At 44.6% G+C, this 22,896-nt stretch overlaps 1 protein-coding gene across 5 annotated transcripts in view; it reads left to right on the plus strand.

Annotated features, from left to right (window-relative positions):
* Positions 1-22,896, plus strand: part of LOC147034178 (Kv channel-interacting protein 4-like) — a 129,048-nt gene that overhangs the window by 86,686 nt on the left and 19,466 nt on the right. Inside the window, exons 1-3 of one of the 5 annotated variants that reach the window (XM_085878147.1) lie at positions 8,578-8,826; positions 16,581-16,683; positions 17,790-17,910. In XM_085878147.1, the coding sequence (XP_085734273.1) occupies positions 17,809-17,910 (102 nt within the window). In that variant the 5' untranslated portion in view covers positions 8,578-8,826; positions 16,581-16,683; positions 17,790-17,808. Of the gene's footprint in view, positions 1-8,577; positions 8,827-16,580; positions 16,684-16,757; positions 16,780-17,785; positions 17,911-22,896 lie in introns of those variants that run through there. The other 4 variants (XM_085878122.1, XM_085878136.1, XM_085878154.1 and 1 more) reach the window with 4 other exon arrangements.

The following is a 22,896-nucleotide window of genomic DNA, read 5'->3' on the forward strand; positions in this document are numbered from 1 at the left end:
CCCACCCAACACGACAGCCAATTCGCAACCAATGGATCAGGGAATCGTAGAGAACCTCAAGCGCCACTACAAGAAGCTCCTGCTATGCTGCCGGCTTGAGGCCATAGACGAGGGAAAGGAGTTCAAGTTCACGTTGCTCGACGCTCTACACGTCGCCCGGCGTGCTTGGGAGCAGGTCGGCAAGTCGACGATCAGGAACTGTTTCGCGAAGGCCAAGTTCATCGAAGAGGAGATCCAAACTGAGCCACAGGATGCGGAGCTGCCCGACATCTGGGAAGCTCTGCCTGCCGAGGAAAAGATGCACGAGAACGAGGAGATCGAGCTGTCTGACTTTCTCGAAGCCGTCGAGCGCCTCGCGACTGGCGGGTATTTCACGCTGGAGGAGATTGCGGAGGAGATTCTGTCCAGTGAGGAGCCGGTGGAAAGCGAAGATGACGAGGTAACTGTCGAGGAGGAAATCGTTCCGTTCGAGGAAGCCCAGCGCGCTTGTAGCACCATCCGGAAGTTCAGGCAGCAGAGAAGCAGGAAGCCCAGTGTGATGCAAGCGTGCGATCGGCTAGACAACGAGATGCACGAGATCTGCCGAAAGAAGATGCGCCAGCCGACGATTCTTGAAAGCTTTGTGTGTTGTGAATTTCTCGCCATGCCATATGTTAGTGTGTGAACTCTGTTAGTGTGTGTATGTTCTCCGTTCGCTTAGCTTATACAACAGTCATGCCTTTTACTTGCTGGAATAAATTTAGTCTAAAGATTAACTACAGATGGGTAACTTGAGAAAATAAGGCCGTTTTTACAAAATCTTGTTACTATGCCACTCTCGCTACTATGCCACTTTTGCTCGGTCCCGACGGGTGGCATAGTAACGAGCTTTGACTGTAATTAATTATAGACAGTTGTAGCGCTTCGCCTTGCTCGCGTCTTTGTCTCGTCCCGCATTCATCACAAATCAACTGCATGCGTGTTTCACCAATTCATTGCATGATTGTTTGTATACGTGTAAAATAATAAATGTGCTTATTTGAATATGAACCTGTTCGTCGTGTCATTTTCCCCATTGAACTGCCGTATTGCATTTCAGAATGGTAGCAGGCTTTTTGATAGCCGATAAAAGAATCGGGTCCAGCGAGGTCTCGTGATAATACCCCGCTCGGTTATCCCAGAACGGAACGAACCGCTTAAGCGGTTCGTGTCCAAGCAGACCTCGCTGAGGTACGGTCTCTCGGTAGTCTGCCCGCGCGAATAATTAGGTATATCGACAATTCGGCGATTGACCCTGTCGCGCGCGGGTAGAATATTGACTAGGCCGTGGTGTGCGCTTGGAGCACACCCGTGACTGGCTTTCGGCATTGTTCCGGAAAGTCGCGACTGAATTGGCCGTCCGGTGGGCGTACGGCCGCGATTCGGCTAAAAGCGGCTGTCCACACGCCGGCGGGCGCGGATTCGTAACAATATATATATATATATATATATATATATATATATATATATATATATATATATATATATATATATATATATATATATACATACATATACAGTATATACTAGTAACATATGCTTACACATTGTAAACAATAATGAACTGTGCTTCCCCATTGTCTTGGGTCACTCACCTGAATTAGATATTTTTCATTTATTTATTTTCATAGATATTTTTTTAATTTATTTCTATTTTCATTTACGGATGTTTTCCAATGGTTCTGTTTTTTTTCCTGGTGGATAGGCTTCGATGTCCATTGGCACAGAAAATTACCATGCTTCCCCATTGTCTCGAGTGGCTCACTTGCATTTATTTTTCATTCATTTATTTTCTTTCTTTTTTGATTCATTTATATTTTCATTTGCAGACGCTTTATGATCATTCTGTAATTTTTTCCGAGTGGATCGGCTTCGATATCCATTGGCATGCAAAATTTCAACTTTCTATATCACCCAGAAGGTACCGATCTTTAATATGAGTCAGTGAGTGAGTATGGTTAGAAATAGCTTAATATATTACACAAGACGACCCGTGAACCCGTTGGGTTCCCGTTGTGACAGCGGTTGATGAAAACAATCATTTCAAGAAAAAAAACATAGCTCCAGCGAACTGTACCGCTGAGGTTGTTTTCATTGATCACATTCTCCCGAAGAGTACTTGACTGAATTGGGAATTGATTTTTTAATAATTTTTTTCATTTCCCAATTTGAATGAATCTTGATACTGCACACCGCAGGCGGATGGTGAGTTAGGTGGTCCTAAAATTTTTGCGCTATGGTGTACCGTTTTGGCTGTATTTCGGGAACATACATACATACATACATACTGTACAGACAAACAAATATTCATACATACAGATATACAACATGAGAGTTTCAGTAATATATAGATATATTGCAATAGCAAGCTGTTTACCAACCTGAAAAGCAAAGAAGCCATCATAATTTCTCAGATGACAGTTTGTTTATTACAAATCTTGAATAATATCTTAATTTGAAAGGATTTTATATGAAGTTGCCTATTTGGCTTCACCGGAGATGAAACCCCAACCTTCTTACATGATTGCAGCTCTGCTATATACTTGTTCTCTTTGACTCGGGGCTGGTACTCATCTATTAGGTTTATATCCTTTTTTTTGTTTGTTTTATTTTTATCGTCTTATTATAATTACAATTTAGAGCTTCTTGTCTTCATAATCTTTCAGCCAAAGCTTTAATCTTCTCCTTTGAATCTGATTTGTTCAACTACCGATTACACCGTTTCTGAGTTATTTCTCATTTTTGCATTTTGATGCTGTGGTTTAACATTGTCTAGATTCGTTTTTAAGCGGATCCTGTTTAGCAGGTGAAACAGCCATTCATGAGTTGACTGAGTTGGCTGTATTTCTAGAGTGTGTGCAAAAACAATGGATGCCTCCTATTGGTTGTTGTTTTACGATTTTAGTGGGGCAGCACAATGAGTTGTCTTGTTGTGCAGTTACAGTCTGCGCAAACATTTTTTTCTTTTACGTGCAGGTTGTTCGTCTCTTTTAAGATCAATTTATGATATTTTTTTCCATACAAGATTGAGGCTGATGAAAGAGCGAGGTGATTGAGAGTAAAAAAAATCAACAAACTGACAGTGGGGAAGTCGCACAACAATGGAATATTCCAAGCTAGGGAATGAATGAACAGGAAAAAAGGAGAGAGAGGAGGGAAGGAAACACAGTAATCTGCAACTAACAATTTTAAGTTTGGTAGAGTTAATGGGAATATAAAAGATGGGAAGCCTGGGGTATGGCAGGACATCTAATTCACCTGCCTGCTTCCCCACCCCCCTTTTTTTTGAACAGGATCTAAGGCTCATAGTGGAAATGGACACACAGCACAGAACTGTGAGACAAGCAAAACACAGCCACTGAGATTGGGGGAAGTGCTGTCATGTCCTGGAACACTCAGTACCAGTGACACAATAACAATGGCTCCACCTTTCTCACCACACCCAGCAGGGAATTTCCAAAAGATGAATTTCCTCCTCCCCATGGATACCATCCTCTGGGGATTATCCATGCTCTGCCTTTTAAATGCTTAAAATCAAGCAAGGAAGCAGCACATACCATTTTTAAGTCTTCGTTGTGACTCTACCAGGGTTTGAATCACCAACCCTCCCAGACTTAGAGCAGATGTTCCAACCATTGCACCACCAAGTCTGGTGTACTTTTCCTTGAAGTAAGGAGTACAATGGAAATCTTCTCAGGAAGGTAGTTCCTCAAAGGGGAGAAAATGAGGAACAAAAGATTGGAGTTAGCCTGGATTTTGGTGGTTTACGCAGGAGGGGTTTACGAGAAGAAGACGTGTCTCCTGGAGGAGTGGTGGAGGGTCAGAGGACTGAGAGAGCAAGATGGAGCTAGAGAGGAGGAAACACTAAAACTAAGCTTGTATTTTTCTCCTTTTCTAACCGAGCTCTCCGAATAACATCATGTTTGCTCGATATTTCATGTCACATTCACATTTTGTTGATCTGCCTTTCTTGATTTATCATTGTAATTATTGTAGATAATTAATTCAATCTCATTCTCGAGTTAAGTAGATACACATCACTACTCGACGTCCAGCTCTTTGATTTCTTCCTTTTTATCGGTCTTTTTCCCCCCATACAAGTGATCAATACCCTCTGATCAAATTGCTGGACCTTCCAATTTGGTCAATTTATTTGCATTTTCTCACATGATCCTTTTCTCTGTTTTTATACTGTTGTATTTTATTAATTTCCTTCTGAATCCTAATCTGTCCAAACCCATCTCTTTCTGTATTGTATTCTTCCTTCCTTTGTCATCCTCGCAGCGCATTGCTTGCAGTTGTTTGCCACATGATGGTTTGTTGTTGAACATCTTGAATTTTCATTTTCTCATTTCATCATTCAGAGATGATGGCAAGCCTTCAGTGGTCGAGCAGTAGGCCTTGTACCTGAGCCTCCTGACAGAAGTTGTCGGTAAATCACCAATCTTTGGTCTCCATAGTTCGACAACAGCAAAACAACCCGATTAAGAGATATAATTCTTAAGTCTGAAACTGAAGGCCTTGTATGCCGTGAGCAAGTGGGCAGTATGAAGGGAGGATTGGAATGGTGGAAGATGGTCAAATGAAGCATGGCCTCTTGTTGGAGGCGAGCTTGGAGATGATGTCAGAGTAGGTCAGTGAATGGCAGGAAGTCTTATCAAGAAGTTCCAGGAAATTTCCCTCTGGGTCATCACAAAGTTTTACCTGATGTTTGATAGGTGATCCTATGTGTGAGAGAGAGAGAGAGAGAGAGAGAGAGAGAGAGAGAGAGAGAGAGAGAGAGAGAGAGAGAGAGAGAGAGAGAGAGAGAGAGAGAGAGAGAGAGAGACAGAGAGAGAGACAGAGAGAGAGAGAGAGAGAGAGAGAGAGAGAGAGAGAGAGAGAGAGAGAGAGACAGAGAGAGAGACAGAGAGAGAGACAGAGAGAGAGACAGAGAGAGAGACAGAGAGAGAGACAGAGAGAGAGACAGAGAGAGAGACAGAGAGAGAGACAGAGAGAGAGACAGAGAGAGAGACAGAGAGAGAGACAGAGAGAGAGACAGAGAGAGAGACAGAGAGAGAGACAGAGAGAGAGACAGAGAGACAGAGAGACAGAGAATGAAATAGGATTTTCTGAGGTTGCAGCTCACATTACACATTTAATATTTACAAAACCTCCAAAATTACACATCAATCATGGAGGAGCAAAAAAAAAAAAGATTATAAATAAACATTGAGTTAGGAGGGAGTACCACACAGGGTTTTCATTTTCCAATCTCCATAAGTTAATTAGAGCACAATAATAACCAGCATATCAATCACAAATTTAAAATTAAAACAAGATAATGAGAACAAAGCGAAGGTAGAAGAGATTTACTTGAGAGTGGAAAGAGGAAAGCGAATCAGTGGTGGATTTGACAACACAAATCAACGTGGAGGTTGGTGAATCCTCTAGTATTTTCAGTTGCAACGTATGGATGTGAATCATGGACAATGAAAAAGAAAGGAAGGAAGAAGATTGACAGTTTTGAAAAATGATGATGGAGATTAATGCTAAAAAATCTCATGGACTGCAAGAAGGACAAACAAATGGGAGCTGGAAGAAATTGGACCACCATGTACATTAGAAGCGCTGATACTAAAACAGAAACTGTCACACTTGAACACATCATGCGTGCAGTAAACGAAAGTCTGGAGAAGTCAACAATGCTGGGTATGGTTTGAGGGAAGAAGAGGAAAAGGCAGACCTTGTATGTGCTGGATGGATGGGGGTAAAGGCTGCAACCTAACTCCCAGAGCTTCAGGAAGCAGCGCAAGATAGGGATGTTTGGATAAATCTGATCATGAATGTCACCAGAAGTTGGACATGAGTTTATGGGACAGGATCAAACACGCAAGGAAATACAGGTCGCCGAGGTCTCCACAACTGAAAGACGAACTCTGAGCTTCTCAAACGTTCACCAAATTGTAACATGTAATGTAAGGTCATTGAATCAGGGAAAGTTCGATGTAATGAAGAGGGAGATGGAGGGGAAGTACATGAACTGAAATTTTGGGGATACGTGAACTTATATTGCCCTCACTCCTGCTGTTGGTGACCCCTCTCTTTCTGCTGTTGCTTCTGCGCTGTTATGTCCTGATACGTTCTGTGTTCTCGCTCTTCCACGAGCCTTGACTTCATATACAAAAAAAACAACACTTCTACCCTTGGTGTCCTCTTACACATCCTCATCAATCAAATTTCCATTGAGCGGTCACCAAGCAGCGCAGAAATCATGGCAGCATTCGAGTAATCCCAAAAACGAATGCCGCAATACCTTCGTATTATAAGCAAGTCGGACACCTGGGACGCACCGATGCATCACAAGCCTTTAGTGCCTGCAGGTTATCTCACATCGCTGCTGTCACGGTTAGCACAGACAACTGACATGGTTAGTCATGGACTAGTGCATGATACCCTCCAATGGTCCATGTCTGAGGGAGATAGCTGCATCTCTCGCCACAGCAGCTTCACAAATGTGCAATCATACCATCCGGTGCCCAACACCTCAAAGTAGTGAGAAATGAGAAGCTACCAAAACCACACATCCTCCACATGGAGCTCCTAAAGAAGCATTGACACGGCCAGAACATGAAACTCGATTTGCCACCTCTAACACAATGAAATGTTGCTCCCATCGCACCTGCTAACACGATGCCAAGGAAAATTTCCACAGCCCCGAGGTCCCAAGATTAATCATGAGCACGCGTCTGTAAGGCCATGAGAGTTTCCAATGAACTTGTAATTACATTTGACTGAGCTACGGGATAGCGGTGCCAGACGCGGAGCCGGGTGGTGACAAACTGTTATCACCACCACCGTGGGATGCTGCTATCTGGAAACGGTGTATCTTGCTCGGCCACAATCGAGGATTGTCAACTTTGTGGGTTATACTCGCGATGTTTATGAAATTTCACTTGCAAGGAGTTCCACTGTGTTGTCTGAACAACACGGTAAGGACGTTTGTTTGTTTTTCTATAGTAATAAGAGTTAATTAATTAATTTTTATTACCTTCAATCAGCACGGTAATGAAAATTGAAGGACGATTCCTTTAGTTGGGCGGCAGGAGGTTTTCTGCAGCACAGACAAATATTTTGTAAATAGTAAGAAGTTTAGTCCACATAAAATGAAGATCCCCAGCAAGTTCTTTAGGCCTAAGTCACATTTGCCACGGCGGCCATGGGGTCTCCAAAATCTGTGGCCACTAGCAATTATACGGCGGCCGCAGTATTTCCACGGTCACACAATGTAGCAGTCACATATGTTTTTATTTTTTGGGGAGCCGCACGGGGTGTTTATAAATCGTGGAGACCGAAAACGTGGGGGTGTTGTACGGTCTTTGATTTGATGTCGCACGGTGACCTTAGGGCGTTCCTGCGGCGGCCATAGAATTTTCAAGGCAGACGCAACGTGCCCGCAAGGCGACCACAGGGGGACCGCAGGGGGGCCCTAAGGCTAACGTGTGGCCAGATGGACGGTAACGAGTGGGGTCTTTTTTTTCTTTCTTTTTTTTACCAGTTCTTTTGTTTCGGCTTGTCGAATTGCTACGGCAAACGTAGAAATGAAAAAAAGTTATAACTCTATGCTATAATTCCACGGCGACCCCTACGGCCTGTAAAATATAGCCAAATGGCGTAGGGCCACCCTTAGGCCACCGCAGAAACTCTGCGGCCACCGCACGTTTCTGTCAATTCAGAGGGCGTACGGCCGTCGTATCCTCGCCGAAGAGCAAATGTGACTTCGGCCTTATGAACAGACTTTGCGCCAAAACTATATGAGCATTCATATCATGGAGTTAGAAAGTGATTTTACATTTGAGATGGACTTGCGTGCGAGAGCCGACACTGACAGTATTGAAAATTGTTCATTGGTTTCCAAGAGAGTATAACAATGGGTTACCATGGTTTCAATCCATCACATGGATTGTTCGCTCGACTCATTTGCTTCATTCTTCAGGATAGTTCTTTGCCTGACCCATTTCCACCGTGTGACTTCACTGCTGGCTGACAACATGTTATTTACCTATATGATGCATTACATGTGCAATGCACCTAAAACTTTGACCTAAGACTTACATTTGCAGAAACAGCCATTTTGTTGTTGGAAGGTCAAAGAACGTCCAATTTTATCATTTCCGTTTTGTGGTTTAGCTCTAATAATCTCGTGTGAATATTACATAGTTCCTTTGGTCGATGGCTCTCACAGTAATGGCATGTACGGTTCTTCGTCCTTCCCTTCCTCACTCATCCGTTATTATTCCGGAGTTTGAGAGATTTCATGTTAATCCGCTTGCTGGCAAAATACGTGCTATTGGCACACGAGGTTTTTTTTTTCTGCCCTTTTTGATGCAAACGAAGCAGAAACTTTAGTTCAAGTTTAGAAAGGAATTTATTCAATGCTTGCAAGCTCGGTTTGGGGTTATTAAAATGTTCGGTCGTGAATTTATGATGTCTCAAAATACATGTGCTAAGTCTGCACATGTCATAACAAGTCCAAGCGAGTCTGACCCGCTGCGAAGCAACGCTCCATTTTACCTCTTTACCGCGGCGCAGCGGTGTCTCGTCTGGTTTGATCCTTTGAAGAAGTTTCCCAGAGGCAGTTTTAAATCCAGCCTTCTGACTCGAATTGACCTTTTCCAAACGAGCAATTTGCATTGAGCCAACCGGTCTCTTCGGCTATCCGGTTTCGCACGTTTCTAAAGGAGTTTGACCATTTTGAAGACTGCAAGTACGAGCGCCGTGGTTAGTTACACGCAGAGAGAAACCGGTTTGCTTGCGGGAATCGATCATGTGAGTCAAAGCAACATCATTGCACAGTATTAGTTTTAACTTTCCAAACTGATGGCTCCATCATGGAAGCATTTCAAGTGACTTTTCAAAAGGACTTTCTGTAACCGTTACTTTACTGGGCTGGCAAAAGTCTTGGTTTTGAAATGTGTGCGTAGCTGCAAGGCTTGAGTTGAGAATGTATGATTAGTGATAATTTAAGGTTCCAAAGATTGTTTGGTTGCCAAAATACACAACTACTGACTGCTATGCGGAATGGTCATGTGGATTTAGCACCAGTTTAACTTCACAGGGGGTGCTGAGTGGTGGCACCCTTCCCCTTTGGCTCCATTCACAAGGGAATAGACCTCAGCGATAATTAGTGTTCAGTGTGAATGGTTTTTGCTCCTTTCGCTCCCCATTATGCAAAATTCTATCTTTCACTGTTCATTATATCAAGTTGAAAATCGTTCTTTAAAACGGGATTCCCAACCAAAAGTTCCATTGCTTAGAACAAAATGTGTTGTTCTGCGTACTCGTTCTACTAGTTAGGACTCCACTTTATTTAAGAAACGATCACATTTCTTTTAAGCTCTACCCCATTAACCTAAACCATCATCTTACTTATGTTATATGTACAAATTCCACTCTTGCAATGAATTTCATCTAATTTAAGATCTTTATTTGTTTTTGTACGCATGATCGAGGCTCATGGAACAGCTCGAGCGGAATGCAAGGGAACAAAATGGAAATGGGGAAACACCAACAGCAGAATAGAAGTGAGATCAAGGTGGGAGAAGGACACATGGGGTGAACAAGCTGAAAAATAGCAAGAGGAAGGGGAAAGTGGGGATGAAACAGAATAGAAACAAAGCAACCGACAACTAACAAATGAAAAAAGGTCACGATGACCTGTAAAAATGGAGTGCTGGGCAATGGAGTCATTTAGGGTGGAAGAGATCATGAGTATGGATGGGGGATAACCTGAGGTAGTGAGGAACAGCTGTCTTGAAGCCCTGGAGGGAAGAATGGTACTGAACAGACTGGAGATAAGTTGGTCCCACAAGAGAGAGAGAGAGAATACAAACAATTGAGTGGCGTGTGTGCAGTCAGCCTGGATTTTTGGAGTTTAACAAGCATATGGTGACTGGCAGACCCTACAGTGCCCTACATATGGTGCCCTACAGATACCTGGGAGGGACAGAGTGAAGAAATAGCAGAGGGTGTAAGGATCAAAAGGAGGTGTTGGAATACAGAGGCTACCAACCTGTCTGTGATGTGAAAGTAACAGGCCAAGCCATTCAGCTTCGTCTTGGGGAGAGCCCAATGATTCTGACGACTTGGCTTTCGATGGCATCAAGAAGTACGAGGTGTGAGGCTGGGGCATCACCCCAAATGGGAGAGCAGTACTTCATCGAGCTGTCAATGAAGGCCTGGTAGGTTGTTAAAAGTTCAAATTCTCCAAAAAAGACCTTGCACAGCGAAGGATACCCAGTCGGTGGCTGGCTTTGGAGGCGATCATGGAAATATGGTCTGCACAAGAAAGATCATGGTGAGGCCCAAATGTTTGAGTGATTTAACCCCTTCAAGTGGTTTGTTTCGGAAGTAGACTGGAGGGGGGGGAGGTCGGTTACCAGATGGTCTTTCAGAGAGACATGGTGACTTTGGCATTTGTTGGGGTTGAAACACATAATTCCAAGTATTGGACCAGCTCCTGATTCTATCAAGATGTGCAGAGTGAAGATGCTGCAGCCTGCCAGTGTGAAGGATGAGAAATTAAAGGGCAGAGGGTGGAATCATCAGGAAAGAGAAGGGCAGGATTTTCTCTGGAATCGGAAAGGTCATTGATGAAGATTAGGAACAATATAATTGGCCCAATAAACTGCCTTGGGGCACTTCAGCCTTGACAGGGAGAGGAGATGAGAGTATCCCGTCAACAGCTACCTGCTGAATATGGGAGTGGAGGAAATCAGTGATCCATGAGAGGAGCTGACCTTGGTTGCCAGAAGCAGTGAGTTCAGAGATCAAGGCAGGTTGCCATACTGTACCAAATGCTTGAGATATATCCAGAGAGACGGCCATGATCTCGTCTGAGATTAAGGGCTTCCAGCCATTGCTGGGAGAGTAGAATCACCATGTCATGTGTGGAATGGCCCAGTCTGAAACCGAACTGATCTGAGATCAGGCCGTCGGAGAAAAGGATCGAAGGATTTTATGTCAACTGCAATGATAGATTCCATTACCTTGCTTATAATTTGAAGGAAGCTTCTAGGCCTGTAGTTAAGAGGACCCGTTTTTGCACCTTGTCTGTTTATTGCACTGATTTTGCATAACTTCCAGGAAGATGAAAACTGACCCATATATATATATATATATATATGTATATATATATATATATATATATATATATATATATATATATATATATATATATATATATGTATATATCTTCCGTGATCTATCGGGCGACCAGGGTTGCGTCAGGAAGGGCATCCGGCGTAAAACATGTGCCAAATCACTATGCGGAGCATACGGATGATCTGCTGTGGCGACCCCGAACGGGAGCAGCCGAAAGAAGAAGAAGAAGAAGAAGAAGAAGAAGAAGATCTTCCGTGATCTATCTCTCCAAGGAGAAGTGAATTATTACAGAAATTTTTCTGTAAGGCTCACTTGGCAGTGCCTGGATGGGTTTGAAGGTTGTGGAGTGGTGGATGAAACCAGAATCCTTTCCAGTTCCTCCTGATGACTCCATCTTTGCTCTTTACTTTTTCGGGCTTCGTCTTTGTCTTCCATGTGATTATAAAAATGACAAAAAATTCTTATCTCGATCTAGATTTGGATCTTCAGCAAAAGATACTGTCCTCCTGGATCCTCCTGTCCACCAAGTTTCGTCTAGTTCTGCCCATAACTTTTTGAGATATTGTGATATATATCAACAGATGTTTGGTACTACAGAACTTTAATATGGATACAAACAAACACGACATAATGGTGACCGAAGCTTTTCGTGCTGCTGGTTAACAGAGCAGAGAGGATTTGTTCACCTTGTAATCTTCCTGCTGAAATTGACAAAATCATGAATATACTCGGTGAGAATGGCTATCCTGAGCATATAGTTAAGTGATACACACACAAGTTTTGAAACACGACAAGAGATCGGAAGATTGGTCCGGACAAATGTCCAGTCTATATCAGGATGCCCTGGAAAGGACAATCATCACGAAGGTTTGAAGTACAAATCAAACATATTGTGTCCAACACGTTTCTGGCTGTGCAACCCTGAGTAATCTTTACCTCTCGCCATTTGCTGACGTCAGTCAACAAGGATGTGCGACCCACCTCACAAACCAGCAATGTTATTTATGAGTTTAAGTGCCGATGTGAAGCTCGGTACGTGGGCCGCACAACACTAAGATTGGCTGATCGGATCAAACAACACGTCCCCTTGGCGATTCGAAGAAAGATTGTGAGGGTTAGAACACAACCAGTGTGAGCATGTAGAAATATCCAGCAACCACCGGCCACTGTACCTGCTTCATCTGCCACTGCACAGCACCTGGTTGCCATCTCTATCTGTGCAGATCAGTACAATGTGCAGCACGAAAAGCTTCGGTCACTATTATGTCGTGTTTGTTTGTATCCATATATATATATGTAGTTTGTAGCCCCATCTCTCAATGGTGAAGAATCACTTAAAAAATTATGGTAGTCCAGATCTGGACACGGATATTCATGAAAATCTTGTCAATTCGGCATTGTCCTACACCCAACCTGGCCACCAAATTTCATCCGAATCTGTCCACAACTTTTTGAGATATCCTGTTCACATACAGATAGACAAACAAGAAAGACGCCGTGCAGAGCATGATACTTGCAAAATTCCTGAAACAAATTTTACCTCAAAAATAATTGATGGTTGAATTCAATGACCAAATATGCAAATCCTCTTCAAATGTCAAGTCAATCGGATAAAAATTGACATTTTTAGAAAATCGGCCGATGTTTTTTTGACCAATGTTGACCTCAAAAATTATTGGTGGTTGAATTCAGTAACCAGATATGCACATCCTGTTCAAATTTCAAGTCAATCGGATGGAGATTGAGGATTTTAGAAACGGACCTAAGTCATTGACTTTACCGGGCGTAGTGGCGTGCGCCTGTAATGCGGCTACTCGGAGGCTTGGGTTGGAGGATCGCTTGAGGACGGGTGCTCTGCGTTGGGCCGCGCTATGAGAGGGTGTAGGGCAGCCCGGAATCATGGCGAAACCCAATCCTTATTCCCTGTGTCGTAAGAGGCGACCAGGGTTGCGTCAGGAAGGGCATCCGGCGTAAAACCCATGCCAAATCAGTATGCGGATCATAACGGATGATCCGCTGTGGCGACCCCGAACGGGACCAGCCGAAAGAAGAACAAGAACAACCTCAGTCATTGACTTTCAGCCTGTGTGGACCTTTTGTCCTCAAAATCAAAAGGCTTCTTATTTTGACAGACTGTACCATTTGGTGAAGTTTCGTGAAGATTGGTTTAAAATTGTGACCTGTAGACGATTGACATACTAACAGACAGACAGAATAACACATGCAACCAACCAATGTAGCGTATTTGAAAAATCTTCGCTTTTCTCAAGTACAGACAGACAGACAGACAGGGGTGAAAACATAACCACCGTCCGCCTTCGGTGGCAGACGGAATCACCGCATATGGGGAAGAGAGAGTTGGTAGAGAAGGAGATGTAAATGGAGTCATCCTTGTTAGAACGATGGTACAGCACAAACAGGAGATGGTTGAGCAGTGGGAAGCACAGCCAAAGGTACTCCTTGGGGTTAGGAGGGGGAAGGGTAGTACATGGACAGTAGGAAATGGAGTTATTGACATGAACTACAACTCCACCACCGGAAAGGGCTGTCGAATCACAAAAGACAATATCCAGGGAAAGACTGAGGAATCGATGACATCCTATAGGAGGAAAGCTCCCATAAGTTAGATAATGCCAGCTTTGATCGAGAGATCTGTCAAATTGGAGCAAAGACCTCAGATGGTGGAGGTACATAGAGATAGGGATGGGGGAGGAAGTGCTGTTGGCATAAATGGGGGAAAAGGGAGCATGGACAGGGGGAGGAAGGAGGATGTGGAGTGGGGCACTGGGAAAGCAAAGAGGGAGTAGGACGCTGGGGAAGCAGAGAGGGAGTGGGACGGTGGGGAAGCAGAGAGGGTGTGGGACACCGGGGAAGCAAAGAGGGAGTAGGACGCTGGGGAAGCAGAGAGGGAGTGGGACGCTGGGGAAGCAGAGAGGGAGTGGGACGCTGGGGAAGCAGAGAGGGTGTGGGACGCTGGGGAAGCAGAGAGGGTGTGGGACGCTGGGGAAGCAGAGAGGGAGTAGGATGCTGGGGAAGCAGAGAGGGAGTGGGACGCTGGGGAAGCAGAGCGCGAGTGGCACGCTGGGGAAGCAGAGAGGGAGTGGGACGCTGGGGAAGCAGAGAGGGTGTGGGACGCTGGGGAAGCAGAGAGGGAGTAGGATGCTGGGGAAGCAGAGAGGGAGTGGGACGCTGGGGAAGCAGAGAGGGAGTGGGACGCTGGGGAAGCAGAGAGGGAGTGGGACGCTGGGGAAGCAGAGAGGGAGTAGGACGCTGGGGAAGCAGAGAGGGAGTGGGACGCTGGGGAAGCAGAGAGGGTGTGGGACACCGGGGAAGCAAAGAGGGAGTAGGACGCTGGGGAAGCAGAGAGGGAGTGGGACGCTGGGGAAGCAGAGAGGGAGTGGGACGCTGGGGAAGCAGAGAGGGTGTGGGACGCTGGGGAAGCAGAGAGGGAGTAGGATGCTGGGGAAGCAGAGAGGGAGTGGGACGCTGGGGAAGCAGAGAGGGAGTGGGACGCTGGGGAAGCAGAGAGGGAGTGGGACGCTGGGGAAGCAGAGAGGGAGTAGGACGCTGGGGAAGCAGAGAGGGAGTGGGACGCTGGGGAAGCAGAGAGGGTGTGGGACACCGGGGAAGCAAAGAGGGAGTAGGACGCTGGGGAAGCAGAGAGGGAGTGGGACGCTGGGGAAGCAGAGAGGGAGTGGGACGCTGGGGAAGCAGAGAGGGTGTGGGACGCTGGGGAAGCAGAGAGGGAGTAGGATGCTGGGGAAGCAGAGAGGGAGTGGGACGCTGGGGAAGCAGAGAGGGAGTGGGACGCTGGGGAAGCAGAGAGGGAGTGGGACGCTGGGGAAGCAGAGAGGGAGTAGGACGCTGGGGAAGCAGAGAGGGAGTGGGACGCTGGGGAAGCAGAGAGGGTGTGGGACACCGGGGAAGCAAAGAGGGAGTAGGACGCTGGGGAAGCAGAGAGGGAGTGGGACGCTGGGGAAGCAGAGAGGGAGTGGGACGCTGGGGAAGCAGAGAGGGTGTGGGACGCTGGGGAAGCAGAGAGGGAGTAGGACGCTGGGGAAGCAGAGAGGGAGTGGGCCGCTGGGGAAGCAGAGAAGGAGTGGGACGCTGGGGCAGCAGAGAGGGCTGGGGAAGTAGAGAGGTTGTGTGGGATACCAGGGAAGCGGAAAGGGAGTGGGACGCCAGGGAGCGGAGAGGGAGTAGGACGCCAGAGAAGCGGAGAGGGAGTGGGATGCCGGGAAGCGGAGAGGGAGTGGGACGCCGAGGAAGCGGAGAGGGAGTGGGACGCTGGAGAGGGAGGGAGGGGGGGAGAGAGAGTGGTGGGGTGGGGCGAGGAAACTGCTGAGGTTGGTTTAGGAAGGGGTTAATGGGTGTAATAAAGATCATCGGTCAGGATGGGAGATGAGGTGGCAGTGCACTGCTTGCAGACAGAGAGCAGATCATGTAGAGGACAGTCATGGATGTCAAGAATGAAAATGGATTTCTCGCCATGGATGGAGAATGGGAAAAATGGCCTCCAGAAGTTGTTTCCATAAATGGGAGAAACGAGGAACAAAGGTGTTGAGGTGTGCGGTCAGCCTGGATTTTGGAAGACTAACCAGCAAGTTGTTACTGGAGGAATGTGTGCATCCTGGCGTTGCTGGACAGGATCAGAGGACTGAAAGAGCGGAGGGAGAAATATCTGAGTAGAAGAAGCAACAAAAAACAGATCATGAACCTGCCTGTAATGTGAGAGCAACAGACCATTGCTTTGGGCCTTATCGTGAGAGATTCTAACACTGTCGAGAGCCTTAGATTCAGAGATGTTCTGGCAGTAATGTGATATTTCGTCATGGAGATAAAGTTCCAATGTGACAACTTTGTACCAGGATACACGGTGCATTATGGGGAGGTAGAGGAGCAAAAACTTCTGCATTATTAATGTTTTCAATAAATAGATGAATTATTAAGCATTTTCAAGTCCCAAAGTGTGCTTCATTCAAAATTGGCAAAACCACACTTTCATTCTAAAGATTAGGGTGCAGATTTGTTTGGTGCTCTTTAATCACTGCCATTTTCCTGGATGCTCTGCAATAAATTTGTCTGTTGTATGATGAGTGTCACATGTTGTCACATCATGATGAAATGGAGGAAAGAGGGACATGCTCTTAGGCTTTTCTGGTAACCATGGTGATGCAACCACCCTCTTTCTGACACCGCAACCAGCTATTAGTGAAATTGTTAGAGTACTTAAAGCAACAAGACTTGCAATTATTTAAGCACTTGTGCTAATAAAAGCAGCTTTGAGTAAAAGGTGCTTGGATGTTCACCAGACTGTGTGAGTGATTTGTATGCGGCTACAGTACCGAGTGGTGTGAAAAGCTCTTTCTATGGTGTGATTGTGTTGGCCTCACAGTCTTACCTCGGTGTGACCTTTCTAGGCTCTACAATTGAGCACGGCACGGAGCCAGGCCTTAAACGCCGCCTCCTGAAACTTGTAACGTGTTCGAGTGTCAAACACACGCCACTCGCCAAGCCAAGCAAGTGTTTTTAATCTTGCTGTCTCTGTCTCTCTGTCTCTCTGTGCCTTGAATGAAGAAATTCTTACCTTTCGTCTTGCTTTCTGCATACCAGGAGCAGGTTTGATCAAGTTGTGCCTATTTTCTTTATTCTTCTCTCCGCTCTGTCTTCCCTGGCCAATTCAATTCATCGGGTTTAACCAGAAGTATATATCATATTCTTCTTATCCTTGTTTTATCTCTGCCTTTGTGCATGGATGGCATGAATCAGAATGAAAAGCTCAAATACTTAAAGATAGCTGGTGCTTATTTTGCTCAACGTGCACCGTGCTCACATGACAATGGCAGGATAGTGCAGTTTCGGTCGCTGTGTCTTCAGCCATGAAATTTTGTCTAATCTGGGTTTAATTCCTGATGAAAAAGGAATCAATTATAAAATGTATTCCTGGTGGTGGTATGCCCACAGAGTGATCATTGGAGAAGATGCTAAGTCCAGTTATTTGCGAGCGCTCATGGATTTATTTATTTTTTTAAATATCCCACGGTTTCAAAATTAAGTAGGCCAATGCAAGTTAGTACCCTGGAAAGAGTGTCCTTTGGTTCTATGGTAAAAACAAAATGCAGCTTAAATATGCCTACAGTCTCATTACAAGGGCTACAGATAGCAACAACCCTTGAATTATGATGGTGTCGTGTCAATCATTGGTGCTGTTCATCCTTAAATTGAACTTAGAATTCATTTCTTGGAGGAGGAATTAAGCCAATAACGACATGTTTGAGTGAAGCCCCACTAAAGCATGTTGTTATTTTTCATTCCTCCTCCAAGAAGTTAATACCTTTGAAGAAAGTGTGGAAATTATTCATTTTTCTCGAGGGAAACCCTCGTTGTCTGCACCGTAGTCAGAGCCCAGACACGTGGCAATAAGATCCATATCATGAGATGTAGACATCCCGAAACACTGTATGCGCCGTTAAAAACAGGGCGTCCATTTTTATGAGTATTCTCAAGAGTTTCTTCCGAGGAATTTTTTTACAAGGGACGTTGTTGGGTTGCCATCTTGAAGTCCCCAAGTGAACCTAAGTTCAATGGCGACGCTGATTTGTCTCCCTCTGCTTTGTGGCAACAGACAGCCTGGAGGATGAGTTTGAGATGGTCACGGTGCGCCACCGGCCTGAGGGACTTGGACAACTGCTGGAGCAGACAAAGTTCAGTAAGAAGGAACTTCAAATCCTTTACCGTGGCTTCAAGAACGTAAGCACATACTTTGTCCAAACCGAAGTCGGTTTATCTCTAACTTTCCTTTGGGAAGGAGGTTGCTTGCTTGCTTTTTTTTTTGTATCTGTTGTTTTCTTCCTGAATTGTCAGGTGTTTTCTGTTGCGCAGTTGTTTTCCAATTATCGGCGTTATTGCATTGACTACCGTTGCTGTTTTATCACCGACCGAAACACTGCTTTATCTGCACGCACATTCATCATCTGTCACATTATCGTTTTCAGGACTGTAATGGCACAAGTGTTCGCCACAAGTGCTTCTGGTTATCTTTTGGACAGTTTGACTGGTCATTATTTCAAGCAGGCTGTTTATAATGGAACGGGTGAGCACAGAATAGCTATAAGGAGAGTGAACCAAGCGACAAAACTTTAAAATATTGTTGAACTCTATGCTGTTGCCATGAGAACGTTTGTCCTAAACGATTAACACTTGCAAAAAAGAAAATAAATAAATAAATAAATAATCCAATCGTTTATTATTTCATTCGTTTCCAAGAGAAATCAATTCACAACTCACCAGACTCTGGCGTTATGGTTAGAGCGCTCGCTCTGTGTCGAGTTGTTTGGCAGTTCTGAACCTGACACGGGCCGATTCGTAGCAATGAGTTTTAAAATGGTGCGTGCTGCTTCCTTGCTTGATGCTCAGAATTTGGGGAATAGAGCACGGACAAACCCCATGGGTCATCATCTATTGTGGAGGGAGAGGAGAAGGAGGAGGGGGAGATTTCTCCTGAATTGCTCCGATGACTGCGGAGAGAAAAGCGACGTCATGATATGGCATCGCCAGTGCCCAGGGTGCACCATGAAGTTAAGATACTTCCCCGAAGATCACTTGGCTAAATTTGTCTGAAGTCAAGTCCAGTGTTGTCAAAGGTCTCAATCCATCTGCCTGCATCAGTTCTTCCATTAGCCGTAGAACCTATGTATTAAAAATAACCAGCAGAGTACCCGCCAGATGGGCGATCTTGTTCCAAGCATGCAACGCGTTCTTCTGATGCATACGTTATATTTTGGCGATGTATAGGCAAAACATCTCGCTGCACTGGAAAACATGGGGACAGGAATACTGTACTGTAAATGGTGGAGACTTGTAATACCCTCCACCACCTGGAGGTGGAGCGACACGACACACATTTACATCGATATAATTTGCGTCTTACCCCTCACCCCACCTGGTGTTAGCTTAATTATTAGGGTGGTGGGCTTTGGATCCTGGGGTCCTGAGTTCAAATCCCGCTCAGCTGTTGAATTAATACCAGGTGGGGTTAACTCAGCCTGTCATCCTTCCGAGGCCGGCAAAATGAGTGCCAGCATGCTGGTATACTGTGTCGGAGTGGAGACCCGTCCAGGATTGTGCCCAATAGCCAAGGAGACTGCTTAGGCAGCAACAACACTCTGCACAGAGTATGGTCCCAATCTCCTCCTCCTCCTCCTCCTCCCCACCCCAAGACCACTGGCAAAGATTTTTTTTTTAAAGCCCTGATACACTAATCGGGGTCATGCTGATCCTCTGTCGCAAGTCTGGATGTAATCAGCCCAGAACTGTAGGAGGAGTAGCGTGACACACACACACACACACACACACACACACACACACACACACACACACGCACACACACACACACACACACACACACACACACACACCGGTCCGTGAATTATAGTAAGGATTGCCAGGCACCTTTACAGATATACAGTATTTGTAACTGTGAACTCTACATGCAAAAATAAATTGTTCTTCACACCATATAAGTGGAAATGTTCAATCTTGTTTCTTCTTGGTAAAATTGCTCATTTCATTTTCCAAATCTCACCGCTGGACATTAAATAATGTTCTCCGTGGAAAACAGATCAGAACTGTGACCACAGAGAGAGACGCAAGCTGTGATGTAATTTTCTATATATCGAAATAAATGGAAACCTAAGAAGCAATTATTTTTCCATGATTTATTGTGGTGGGAGTGGGTGGTGGGAGTGGGTGGTGGGAGTGGGGGGTGGGGTGGGGGGGATGGGTGCTGGTAGGGGTTGAGACATGTGAACTGAATGAAATTTATTGATTAGACATGAAACAAGAATCGAAATGTAAGTGACTAAATATGTATAAATTATTTGTATAAAAATTTTCCATAATATCTCCATAAACCCTTACATAACAGATTGTAACAACCAATTCCATTACCATTGCCATTGTTATCTCCAAAACATGACAAAAATATAATCTTGGCACTTCCACGGTGCATTTGATTTATTTATTTATTTATTATCCCCATTTCCTCCATTCATCAGGTGATGGAGCGTGTGGGTGTAAATCTTCCCCCTCATTCTTCACTTCAAGAAGGATTCCATAATGTCACCATAAATTGAGTCCCTCCCTGTCCCGGGCAAAGGTTGATCAATGATCAGCCATGCTGGTCTCTTGCAAGCTGCTCATTCTTCCAATACTCGGCCTAATTTTCAACTACTATTTCACCCATATCATGCCCTCATTATTTCGTAGGTGATCAGAGACCGTAACTCCATGAAATGGTGATGTTTGTACCACGTTGGAGAGCAGCTTCTTAAAATCTCTGAGGGCTTTGGGTTAAGAGAGAGAACATCAATTTATTAAACTGCCTAATCAGGGAATGGCAGCCTATACCAATGCAATTTGCAGCATGCCTTCCTTGTTGGCAGTGTATGGATATAAATTGTGTTCTATTATCCCAACAAAAGGTTCCAATGAATTAGGAATGAATTTCCTCCTCCTATTTTTGGTTCCTTGGGGAATGACAGCCAACATGATGGTTATTTGTGATGCATTGGGATGATGTAGGCTGACCTCCTTTTCTGTATCTCTGTAGAGCAGCACAAGACACAGATTTATGTAACTAACAAAAAAATTGGAATTACAGGAACAGCAGTAACAGGGCTGGCAGGATAGCTTGACATACTTGTATGCGCACTCGCCTTTGAGCTGTCTCGCCTGGGTTTGAATTTCGACACAGCTACAAACTGTCACCCTGGTGTTTTGCATGCAGGATGATACATCAATGGGTGTGTCATCCATCAGAAGGATGTTAAGCCAGAGGACCCATCTGCCAACACCAGTCATTGGAACACATTAAAGATCTCGTGGTGGCTTTCGTAAAATAAGTGAGTTATTGCCAGCTCCCTGGATAAATTCCTGCACCTTCAGTCGAGCATCAGGCCTGGCCAGCCGGTTCATGAAAGAATTGAATCAAACTTGTTTGAGTTAGGGGAGGGTTTTGATGTATACATATATATATATATATATATATATATATATATATATATATATATATATATATATATATACTGACGGGGTATACTTACATATTGCGTAAGCATACGAACCGTGCTTCCCCATTGTCTCAGGTCACTCACCTGCATTTTACTTTTTATTTATTCATTTTCATTTATTTTTTAAATTTATTTATACTTTCATTTATGGATGCTTTCCGATGGTTCTGTGATTTTGAGCTCGCCTGTTCGAAGAACAGAGAGCTATAGTGATACCCCCGGCGTGAGCGTGAGCGTGAAAATGTTAAAGTTTTTGGTGCAACTTATTTCCTTTCTAATGTTTTTATCTCCCACACTATATTTTACTGATTACAATATACAAATACAAATATTGCTTTAAAATTATTTGGATCAGACTTCATGGCAATGGTTTATAAAAAATATGATTAGACTAGTGTTTTAAAAATGATAAATGTATAAACAGGTGGGCATTGGGTGGCTTTGACACCAACTCTCTGGTTTTTATTGGTGTATTGGCTTCGATGTCCATCAGCACGCAAAATTATTGTGCTTCCCCATTGTCTTGAGTCTCTCAACTGCATTTTCATTTATTTTTTTTTCATTTATTTATATTTTTGATTTACGGACGTTGTTTGACGGTTCTGTGATTTCTCCCTGTGTATCGGCTTCGATGTCCATTGGCACCAAAAATTTCAGCTTTCGACATCACCCGGAAGGTGCCGATCTTTAATATCAGTCAGTGAGTTAGGCCGAAGTCACATTTGCCACGGCGGCCGTGGGGTCTCCAAAATCTACGGCCACTAGCAATTATACGGCGGCCGCAGTATTTCCACGGTCACACAATGTAGCAGTCACATATGTTTTTATTTTTCGGGGAGCTGCACGGCATATTTAGAAATTGTGGAGACCGAAAACGTGGGGTTGCCGTACGGTCTTTGATTTGATGTCGCACGGTGACCTTAGGGCGTTCCTGCAGCAGCCATATAATTTTCAAGGCAGACGCAAGGTGCCGGCAAGGCGACCACAGGGGGACCGCAGGGGGGCCCTAAGGCGAACGTGCGGCCAGACGGACGGTAACTAGTGGGTTCTTTTTTTTTTCTTTTTTTTTACCAGTTCTTTTGTTTCGGCTTGTCGAATTGCTACAGTGAACATAGAAATGAAAAAAGTTATAACTCCGTGTTATAATTCCACGGCGACCCTTACGGCCTGTAAAATATAGCCATACGGCGTAGGGCCACCCTGAGGCCACCGCAGAAACTCTGCGGCCACCGCACGTTTCTGTCAATTCAGAGGGAGTACGGCCGCCGTATCCTCACCGTAGAGCAAATGTGACTTCGGCCTTAGTGAGTGGCTGGAAAGAGCTTTATATGTTGGATATCAAAATAATAATAATAATATAAAAGACAACAAGTAGATCCTTCACATTGCATCTAGTTTACTTAGTTTGGTTTACAGTAGAGTGTATTTTAATTGTATTACAAAATGAGCCATTTTGGTTAACTGCTGACCGTGAATGTTTTTTTTGGGAAAGTGAAGCGATGTCAGAATTGTTGCATTTCTAATAAGCACACATGTGACCATTTTGTTGGTGTGTGTTTGTATATATTACAGTAAGTACTGTACAATGTTGTATTGACGTTTCAAACGGTGTCACGCCATCTTCGACCAAATCTGCACAGTCTATCTTCATTAGAGAGTGTCGTCT

Source organism: Eptatretus burgeri, chromosome 1 (assembly GCF_056783735.1).
Source record: "Eptatretus burgeri isolate ZD-2024b chromosome 1, Ebu_testis_v1, whole genome shotgun sequence".
NCBI lineage: Eukaryota > Metazoa > Chordata > Myxini > Myxiniformes > Myxinidae > Eptatretus > Eptatretus burgeri.